At 41.9% G+C, this 11,215-nt stretch overlaps 1 protein-coding gene across 1 annotated transcript; it reads right to left on the reverse strand.

Moving 5' to 3' along the window:
* Positions 1-743: 743 nt before the first annotated feature.
* On the reverse strand, positions 744-3,479 carry LOC309672897 (mitochondrial protein C2orf69 homolog). Its single transcript, XM_082484513.1, has 2 exons — positions 3,059-3,479; positions 744-1,704 (listed from the first exon to the last, which is right to left on the reverse strand). The coding sequence occupies exons 1-2, from the start codon at positions 3,392-3,394 to the stop codon at positions 865-867; spliced, it is 1,176 nt and encodes a 391-aa protein (XP_082340639.1). The 5' UTR covers positions 3,395-3,479; the 3' UTR covers positions 744-864.
* Positions 3,480-11,215: the final 7,736 nt, after the last annotated feature.

Consider the following 11,215-nt stretch of genomic DNA (forward strand, 5'->3'; position numbering starts at 1 on the left):
TTATCAAGAAAAAACCTCACCAGTCCAAGGCAGGGATAAAGACACCTCTTGACTTGAAAATACAGATATTACTGCTGCTCCTTATAGAAGTTAGTCAAAGCAATAGCAAGGTATGTTGAAATAGCAATAAGCTACACCCTCATCAACATTCTTGGTCACTTCACTTAGCTATGCAAAAATTTTCAAGCCCCCAGGTGAAATGGCTATTCACTAGCAGATACTACACAATGAAACTTCATAGCAACAAAAAAGGCAAGGCGCACACAAGGAAGAAAAATGGATTGGCACTATTACTGCAAAGGTAAATACTTGTGACTTTGTTTCAATAGCAGAAATGTAACAAAACTGGAAGATTTAATTAACTATTAAAACAATTTTCACCAAAATATATAACCAAGATTGTTCTAACAGTCATCATTTTCCTTAAGCCAAAAAGGAAAGTCTGTTATTGACAAAGACCAAAGTTTTTAGCCCTGGAAGCTACTAAATGGAAGTATCCAGACATTTGAAAGTCTTGAGTACTTTAAACTCATATTAAAGGCAGTATATGACATTAGACATCTAGGACTAAAAATCTTGCCAACAGTTTGAAAATAAATGTTCACATTTAACAACAACAACAAAGAAGTATAGGATAGTTCTTCATAATACTTTTTTTTCCAGGAATCAAATGACATGTGTTGTAGGTATGGGATCCCAATCCTCCTTTTTAAGCTACTGACATTTATGTATAGTATCTATCAGTAACGCAGAACTGAGTATTCTCTTCAGAAAGCATCTGCTCAAAGTTGTAAATCTAAATGACAACATTTACAGTATCAAAAGTGCTTTTACAATGAATATACTATTCATGTACATACAGTCTTAAAATACTTCATGAACTCTGAAATGGTTATCTAAGGAGGGAACGTCATCAGCAAAATGTAGTTGATCATTTATTTCCACACCAAATTCTTCAAGCATCTGTACAAATTTCTCATGCTCTCTTCCAATCCATGACCTCATTGTGTCAAACACTTGGTATGGTGTAACATGAGCATGAACTTCAATTCCTGTCTGTGCAAGTTCTTTCAGCACTTCAGGATAAGTAACCCAAGTATTGCTTCCTCCCGAGTGACCACCATCCAACCAGTAAATTGCTTTTATGTTTTTTAGGAAGGCGTCTGTATTCTTGTCTTTTTTAGCTTCCTTCAGCTCATAAAGCAGCTGGTTCAAAACCACACAACCTTTACTGAAGCCAATCAAAGTAAACGACGCTGCACCTACAGCAGACGGTATAATGAAGTTCATAGCGGAATTATTAGAGCATTCACAATCTCTCTCTCTCTCTGTGGATGAACAGCCATTCGTTGTAGGAACAGACTGCGGCTGTGATTTACAAGCAGCTATTTTTGCATCCTTGCTGACACCATATACACTTTTCTGGGACAGCAGAATATTCTGAGAGAGTCTGAATGCATTAACTAGCAATGCATGGAGATGCTTGAAAGCTCCAAAGTCAGTGCTGTGCTCTGGTGCTCCAAACATGTTGCTCGCCACAAAGTTGTCATAACAACTGAATTTGTGCAGGTGCATTCGAGAACACTTTACAACCCAAATAAAGCTATTAGGGAACCGGCGAGCAAGTATGGTAGCCACATTTTCAAAACTCCAGTGCTCCCACTGAAAGTTTTCTGGGTGGCAAGACATGACGTCATGATAGTTCTGAAAAATTAAACAAAATAGAGAAAAACCATTACTACATTGTGAAAATACTTCAGCACTGTCTAGTGTACTTATATTCATAAGAAAGGACCATAACTAACAGAGTTAAAGAGGTACTCACTTGCTAGGCTTCCAGAACAAGAAACACATTAAAGGAACTGCCATATTTAGATTTACTTATTCTACTTTAATACTTTTACCACATATTTTTAATACCCCCCAAATTAATACAATAAAAATTAAACACATGGAAGTATTAATAACTTTTGTTGACTTCACTCCAAGAGAAGATTAAAGTAGTATTCAACTTAGTATAACAGAATACATAATTTTACTGTATTATCTCTATCAGCAGAAATACTGATCATCTTATTACAGAAAAACAATAGATTTAAAGCTTTGTAACAAGTTTTCTATTTTTATACAGAAAAAAAACCTCTCATTCAGCTGTAGGGAATCTATGTTCCCCTTGTTCATATCCATATGGGTCATAGATGGAAAAAAATTAACCCCCAAGTCGTGAATCATCCTCACCTCTGAATTCATAATAGCAGAGAATACGAATTAGTTTACTTTATTAAGCAATAATACTGCCATACCCAGGAATGATAATCAAAAAGGTTTTCTTAGGCCATTCCAAGCCTTAAAATGAAAATCCACAAAGGTCTGCATCTTTACCTTACAGAAAAGGAAAGCCTTTTCCCAGAACAAAAAGACACTACCCTTGCTTTTTAGAAGTAGCGACTTTTGACATTAGCTGACTAACCAGAGTAGGAGAGTATGTACTGTTACTGGGGGGTCGACCACACGCTTAGGGACAGCGCTTCAGAGTCTCTCTTTCCAATTTCTTGTCAACTCCGAGGCAACGCGTGCCTCCTTCAGGGTCAGCACCTGCACAGAGGCGCGGTGCTCAGCCTGACGAGGAAAACTTGCCGTCTTAGGATTTCATCCGTCTTCTCTCCATAGGGACTCTTTGATACGACTTACAGATATTGCCGTCACCGCCAATCTCAGGCAGTACTATGGAAGAAGTCTCCCCCTCCGCTGCTGCTCCCGTTCCAGCTTTCGAGAACGGCCCACTCCCGCTACCTTAGCCCGACGGTAGCGGGCGGAGAGCGCCGCAAGAGATGCTTCTTCCCCCGGAGGAGAGCTCTGACTCACTGCGGCGGGATCGCCGCACCCCGGCGTGGGCTGCGGGCACCACCACCTCCCCCTCCCCACCCCTCAACCCGGCAGGCCCCCTGCGCTCTGCGGTCCCCTCCAGCGCCGCTTCCCTGCTCCCGCCCTCCCTCAGCCGCCCGGGCCGCTCCCACCCGCCATTGCTCACAGCCCTCAGCAGCTCGCCCCGCCGTACCTGCACGTCCCCCGGGAAGTAGACAACGTGATGCTGCGGCGGGGCCAGGCCGCGGGGGACCAGCGGCGGCGGCAGCAATAGCAGCAGCTCGTTAACCCGGTGCGGCTCCGCGCCCGGCACCTCAGGCAGCCGCAGCCACGGCGAGCTCAGCCGCGCTGAGAAGCCCACGCCGCCGCCGCCGCCGCTGCTGCTGCTGCCGCCGCCGCCCGCAGGCCCCGCGGCGCAGGCAGCCGGCGCCCCGCAGAGGCTCATGCTCCTGCCCAGGCAGAAGGCAGCGGGGCCGACGAGCCCCCGCAGCAGCGAGGCGGCGGCCGGCGGCGGGCAGCGCCTGCTCATGGGGAGCGCCGGCCCCCGCGCCCCGGCGGCGAACTGCTACTGCCACTACTACTACCACTACCGCCGCCGCCTGCCCGGCCGGCCTGCCGCCCGCTCGCTCGCGGCCCGGCCACGGACTGCGCCTGCGCATCGCCCCTACCCCGCGCCTCCGCCTATCGGCACCGCCCACGGCCCCCTCCAGAGACCCGGCAGGGGGCGTCGCACGTGCGCGCCCGCGAGGCCGCGGCCCGAGCGCCGGGGGCGGGGCTCGCGCGCGCGCCTAACGGCCAGCCCGCTTCAGGCGGTGACGTCGCCGAAGCCTTTAAAAGGAAGCATGGCGGGAAACGCCGAGATATCAGGCGGACATCGCGCGGTTGGCGGCGCCCGTCCTTGGGGGCGTCCCTCGGGGCGCTTCTCAGAGGCCTTCCGTCACTGCGACCTCGGGCGCTGGCTTTACCCCTGGGTGCTACCGGGCTCACCTCTCCTCAGGCCGCGTGGAGCCTGCCGGCCTCACCCTGCCCTGCCGAAAGCTAAATTGAGATAGTGGTGCCCAGCTCGTGTCCTGTCTGTGCGGCTTTAACTTGAAAATAGGACTGAGGTGATAAATCCTGAGGAGAGGTAGGCCAGTATGCCTACCTACAAATCCTTGCCTCTGGATTTGGTAGCATAGCCGTTGAAGGCCTCATGCAGTGCAGTAAAATCCCAGAGCATGTGGCTCTAGCACAGTTACAGCACTGGGGTATCTCACTCTCCATGTAGAGCAGTTAATTTCAAAGCAAAGAGGTATGTGGATTCAGTTATTTCTTAAAGGTGTGAGTTGAATTTAAAACAAAAACCAAACTCAGATATGCTTACTTTACTTTGGTCATACTAGTGCTACCATACTGGAAGAAAAGCTTTCATGTGTACCATTGTGAGAGACTTAACATTTTACATGGCAAGCGAAGCAAGGAAAAGGAACCTTTCCTTTATTCCTAAGCATTCCTGGTTGGTTTGTCTAGAACTTTCCTATTTCTTGTATTTACCCCTTTGTTCTATCTTCACAGTCTAGTTAAAATGCTTATATGCAAACCTGAGAAACTACCAGATACTGAGTCTGACTTACTGAGTCAGCTATGCAAGAAAGCAGAGTTACTTGATTATGTAATCACTGTTCAATTAACTTGCATCAAACTATTGACTGGTTATCATCTTGTCGGAAAATTAAATAAATGAAAAAGAAGTGTGGTGATATTAAGGTTATTTGTCAGTGTAACAAGCTAGTAACCAGCAGAGTATTTTAAAATGGCTTGTTTCCTAAGTATAAATTCTGGCCTGCGTGTTTTTGTGCAGTCTACTCATAGAGCTTCAGGTTGAGCAATAATGTGTTCATGGTTCCCTCGGCATGCTTGTATTTTTCATGGCTATGTGTTTGGACTTATGCTAGAGCAAGGTCAACAGCTCTTACTTCCTATATTCTGAAGCTTATCCAAAAGTTCTTCCAGAAACCAGACCTTGTGATTACGGTCCACATACCAGCTCAGAAGAACATTGTGTTGTGATGTATACTTTGAGGTTTCATTGTTTATTACGTGAGCAATATGTATTCCTCTTTACTTGCAGAAATCAGAACAAAGTTGATGCCTGGTCCCCTTGATGAAGAAGGTAAGACATTTTAAAGGATATTTTTTCAGTTTGTGTGTTTCTAGGGATAAAAGGGGTTAATAAAATTTTTGTTAATTTTAAATTGCTTATTTTTAAACTTAATTTTCATACAAGAAATAGTAATATTATGTTTGATGTGGTTAGAGCTTTTTTCTCAAAGCCTGAAAGAAAAAAAATCCAACTTTTTGCTCACCAGAAGATGGTGCTGTGCAGTGTGGTTTGAAAAAACTGTATCAGAACAGCTATCTGATTATAATTGCTTTCATGTCTTCAGAGTCTGATGTTAGAAGTGCATTTCAGCAATGCTTTCTTTTGTTTAGCAGCTGATTAATACAGGCAGTATTTCTAATACCTTTAGAGTAGGGCTAGTCATCAGTTCCAAAGTCTATCTTTGGAACTGGAATTCCTCTGGGAATTCCTGCCTGTGCTCCCAGGAGCTTAAAGCTCTGAGCAATTTAGAACTGTGGAGTGGCTGAGGCTGGAAGATGATTCTGAAAATGGTCTAGACCAGTCCACCTGCTCAAACCAGGGTCAGCTAAAGCAGGTTGCTCAGGGCCATGTCTTGCTGGGCTTTTGAATATCCTGTTCTAGTGTTTGATCATTCTCATGGGAAGAAAGATGTTTTGTTAATGGCTGAACACTTTCCTGTATTTAAACTTGTGCCCATTGCTTCACGTTGTGTCACTGGATGCTACTGAAAAGTCTGGCTCTGTCATCTTACTCACCTCATCAGGTGTTTGTACACATTGGTAATGCCCTCCTGAGCTTTCTCTTCTGTAGGCTAAACAGTTCCAGCTTTCAACCTCTCCTTGTATAACAGATGTTCCTGTCTCTTAATCGTGTTGCCAGCTTTTCATTGGACTTTCCTCAAAATGGCCACGGCTCTCTTGTAGTGGAAAAAGTGCAGAACTGGACACAGCACTTCAGCACTGGTGTTGCCAAATCTGAGAAGAGGGGAAGCAGCACCTCACTTGACCTGCTTATGAAGCTTTTTCCTACACAGCCCAGGATACTGTTGGCTTGCTTTGCCACAAGGGCACATTGCATGTTGTGTCCTGTATATTTATAACTTATATTGCAGGTTTACCATTTTCCTGTAGCATACATCATCTAGGAAGTCTCAGTGTGTAATCTGTTCATGCAGCCACCAGGATAACAGACTCCAAATACCCACTTCAAAGAGCCACAGAGTAAGTTTGGTGTAAGAACTTGAAACAGTTTGATGACATTTCAGGCTATGTTTGAAAAAAAGTAGAAATTGATGCCTGAATTAGCTCCTAAAGTTAGGCACATACATGAGTAGTTTGATTTTTTTTCTGAAAAGATTTAATTGAGCTATTTAACATGCCACTTGTATGTATTAGAAATCAAACTATGAGGGTCCAAATGTGTTTGTCACATACTCAGGAATATACTTAGCTTGACTATCTGGAGGAGATGTCTTTATTATTTAACATTACTACAGCAAGTAAATGTTTGCAAGTGTGGAACCCTATTTCACTCCTGCTTCTGCACAGGCTGTGGGTGGGGGGCTGCCCTGAGTTAGTGGGTCTCTGTATGGAAGGAGGACTCATTTACGAAAAAAGTTAGGGTCAAGGTTCCTAAAAGTCTTGTGAGGCACCTGTGTGTTGGGAGTGCACCTTATTGTGCCTGGGGCCAGCTAGAAATATTTAGGTGTTTACTTTGGAATCTTCCCAAGCAAATCCTCATTCTCATTCTGGTTTGAGTTTGGGGGCTATAGTTGTAGAATGTTTTCTAGATTTTTCTCTGTGAGCATGCCCCAAGGCTAAAATCTTAGTGGAAACTTTCACAATGGCTCTGCTAATGAAGTAAAATTATTAAGGAAAAAATCTCTAGCTCCCTCCCTACAACTCTTTATTTCAGTTCATGCAGGCATATTTTCTTAAGCCAATTATGAGCAATTCTGGTCCATGCTGACACTAACACTTTTAATTAGAAGGGCTAATGAAACCCTGTCACTTCTGTTCCCTATTAGGTACTGTGTTAAGGAAATACTAGGTAAGACCTGCTAAATGTATAAGCATAAGAAAAAACAAGTGGTCTGCTTTTCTTATATATATTTCATGGTACTTCAGAAATCTTCAGAAAAATACAATTCCTGCCCAACTGATGTGCATATGAAGCAGATATTTAAAAAAAAAAAAAAAAAAAAGCCCACAAAAGTATAGAAACAATACAATGCTTGTGCTCTGAAAATCTAGTTACTTGGACCTTCATTGCCAAAGCTTACTTACACAGGCAAACGTCTATTATGGTTAATGATATCTGATGAAGTAGTGAGGATCCATCTAAGAGAAGTGTCTAGGAAAAATGAAAGTTTCTATTTTAGTAATTATTTTTGAGAAATGTGGCTAATTACTATCAGTAATGTGGAAAAAAAAAAAATCTGTGCTCCTTTTGTTGCCTGTATGCCCTTCTCTTGTTTCTCTAGATGAGAGGTTAGCTTGTCCAGAAGGGGTTACAGACATTATTAACATTCTAGCAACAGTTATTTATGGTAACCAAAGGTGATGCTGTTACTTTGCCCAGAAATCCTTATACAGTGTGTTAACGATGCAACTCTTAACAGATAATTAAAGCTAATATATAAGGTAGTATATAGGCTTCCATCTTCATCCCAAATGCTACATGAGCATTATGGGAGAGTGTGAAAATTAGTCCCTATTTTAGCCAGAGTTCAGATACCCACAATCACCAAAATGATGAAATGGAGTCCCTTTGGTTATAGGATATAATGGTACACATAACATGTTGTTCCCATTTAAAATAGAAAGCACCAATCTATTCCTACTTTCAAGAAGATACAAGAAATCTTCCACAGTATCCTATAAATTTTAATGGTGGAGTGATTGCTTATGAGTTTGCTTCTAATCTTTCTCTTGTGGCTATTGCAATATGCAACCCCAGATACAATAAACTTGAGTGAATCAATACTTACACATATCACCCAAGGTAGGCACAAAATACTACATCGTGAGGGGTCTTTGTCAGCCTTCACATTTGTCCTGTTCTTTGTGATGCTTCATTCCTCCAATCCTCTACTTTCTTGTTCTTTACAAGTTTTTGCTTGCTATGCTCTCTACTGTAGTAAAAGGAAAGACCTTTTCTTTTTACATTCTCTTCTTACCCCATCTGTTCTTTCCCTACAGCAGGGCTCACTTTTCTTATACTGAATCACTCATGAGCCAGCCACTGAATTGCTAGCCCATCCTGCATGCCTACACTGTGCAGTTCACTGCTCAGTTTTGCTGCCTATAGGTTGGACAGGGATGTAAAGTGCATAGTGTTTTTTCATGACTCTGCAGAAGTCTATCCGTATATTTCAGGGAGTCTGGCAGAAAGAATGTGTATCATGGTTGATTAGCAGTGATGAAAGACATGCCTATCAAAATTAATTCCTCTGGAGAGAACTAATGGCTTATTCACTGCTTCAGTCTCTCTGAGCTCCCATATAGACCTTTGTGGCTGCCCGCAGAGTAGTTAATTAGTTTTGTCTATCAGAGGCAACTACAGGTGCAGCTTCTAAGTAGAAAGGGTACCACTGCAAAAGTAATCTTTATTAAAATCAAAGCACTTTTTCTGGAATCAGCTATGTTTCTTTGCCTTTATAGCTCATATGCTAATCCTGTGCTTTCATTCAGAGCATATGCAAACAGCACAGAATATAATATCATACCGGTTATTTTCTCAGACCAAGAAAATATGTTGCAGTTTGTTTTAATCATACCATTTAAATTGAAGCATTTTGCTAGATGCGTTACCAGAATTCTAGGTGAACAGCTGTCTGGTGATGTGAAAGTAATATCTTTAGCCAATTATCTAATATATATATGAATTTCTATCTGTTAATACGTAGTAACTGTAATATTTCGTGGTACTTCAGAAATCTTCAGAAAAATACACTTCCTGCCCAACTGATGTGCATATATACATATTTGCATAGCTGTGTATTGTATTTCACATTTGAATTTCCTTTTAAACATTTTTCAGCTGCATATGCATTCAAATTGCTAGTTTGCATTTTGGCAGAGGATTGGAATAGCTGTGGAGACACACCTGTTAAATACTGATAGGAAACTCCTTTGCAGTTGATATGCAGCTGTGTCTTTCACTATTAAGAGAATGTGCCAGGCCTGGCTCATCATTCTTTCAGGTATTGTAACACTTAAAGGACTGAGTTACCTGTCTCTGTGGTGAAGTGTGCACAGAGAAATTCCCAGCGGCTACACAGTGATGAATGGCTAGGTCTTGACTCGTATTTTTATTAGCTTATTAGTGGCAACAGTTCAAATGAAATTACAGCTATTATGCTCCATTATAAGTACTAAACAATTTACTTCTGCTGAAATTCCTACTGACAGCTCTGCCTGCCAGCATCCATCTTTTGTGTGTGTATGGTTATACAGGAGAGCATAGGGGAGAATAAATTACTCTCTTGGCAATTTACTGAGTTGTATGAAAGTGAGAATAAAAGCTTTTCAGCATGAAAAATAAATCCATGTTCTTCTGTCAGCTATGTGAAGAAGCTACTAAAGTAACAGGATATGTGATCTCATTTCTGTTTTTTTTCATTGCTGGAAAAATCGGGGTGTATAAAGAATTAACAACTACTGCTACTGTTTAAAGTATCTTTTTCTCTAGTGCTATTTTTTTCTGTGGAAATTGGTTTTGTTTAGTCATGCGGTCTGTCTGTCAGTCCTTCCCAATGGCCCTATTGGCCACTTTAAATGAAGAGTGGGAGTAGTAGAGCAAATAATCTAGGAGTATTGGGAAAACTGCTGAACAAATAGATAAGGATAACTCAAACTAATGCCCCTACTGAAGGAAAGTTGGCGAGAATTTGGCCTTTGTACAGCACATTTGAAAGCAATGGGCTGAAAATTCTCAGTGTTGGCTCTCCATACTGGAGCCAGCATGTGCTGTCTCTGTCCTCATCCAGTTCACAGAGGACATGGTGGGTAGGAAGGGCTGGAATTACTTTCATACAAAAGTTAAGGACAAAGGACATGAGTCCATCAAAAAGGTTTGGTAGTTCTGCTGTTCATGGAACTCAGTTAAATGACAAGCAAAATTTCTGTGCTTTGCAGTTTGCTTAAGTACACAAGAAAAACTTGCGGCTTAAGGAAGCTGTATGCTGTCTGGTATAAACCAGTATAAACTGGGAAAACTCATCGGGATTCAAAAGAACTGATGGTGGCCCAGGAAGTGGAATAGAAGAGGGTTTTCTTGCTTTAAAAAAAAAAAAAAAAAAAGAACCAGAGCTCAGCCCCCTAACCGTTTCTACAGTCTGAGGTTTGTCTGGCAGTGAAATTATGAAATTTTGGCTTGTGCATGCTTGTATCTCAGTTTCCTTTCTTTCTTGTACTTTTTCTTAGAATATTCTGGCTTTGTGGACGGGTACTGCAGTATGTTCAACACGAGACTAACTTCTGCCATCCCATTTATTAACTTTGATCTCTGCATGCAGAAAAATGAGGTCAGTATTTGGCCTTAGATAATTAATATCTTTGCACCATGGGTTTCTGGAATTTATACTACATCCTCTGCACTAGTTTTTCTTTCTGCAAGTGGTTTGGGACAGTGCTTGCATGGTACATTGCACAAATAGGAAGAAAATAGGTCCTTAACTTGAAATTAGTTATTTGTCAGAGAACAATATTTGCTTAGTTGGAGCGCTGCAAAAGTTCAGGACTCTGTGCAAGTTCATTTGTTTATGGGATGCTGATCTAAAAAGGTACTATTCAAGTGGAGTACAGTTATATGAAATGAGGGACAGATTCAGCTGTGTGACTTCTAGTGGATGCAGATTCTTCAGCTTCCAGTAATATTCTGCAATATTTAATTACAATAGAAAGTATGCAACAGGCAACACTTGTGGTTTTACAGTATCAGGCCTCTAAAGGCAATTCTTTGTTCCCTTTAATGCAAATAATCCTGTTGCAGTCAGTGCATAACTTGGATGAAGAATATCCCTTTTATTTGCAAATAGACTTGGAAGATTTCAGCATGTGTAATATAGATACTGTAAATAAAATCTCTAATAACTTAAATCGTTATCATTCAAAGTATTTAAGCACATCCTTGTGTTCAGCTTTATCAAAGGACTTGTCTTTAAGTAAGTGCAGGCAGAAAGTTTTATATATGCTTGTATGGAGATTTGAGGGTTTTGCTGTTTGC

This window comes from Vanellus vanellus (assembly GCF_965231255.1).
Source record: "Vanellus vanellus genome assembly, chromosome: 5".
NCBI classification, from domain to species: Eukaryota; Metazoa; Chordata; class Aves; order Charadriiformes; family Charadriidae; genus Vanellus; species Vanellus vanellus.

Coding starts and splice junctions, on each gene's coding strand:
- LOC309672897 (XM_082484513.1), bottom strand. CDS start 3,394: ATGAGCAGGCGCTGCCCGCCGCCGGCCGCCGCCTCGCTGCTGCGGGGG. Junction 1,705..3,058: donor ACTTCCCGGGGGACGTGCAG/GTACGGCGGGGC, acceptor TTAATTTTTCAG/AACTATCATGACGTCATGTC.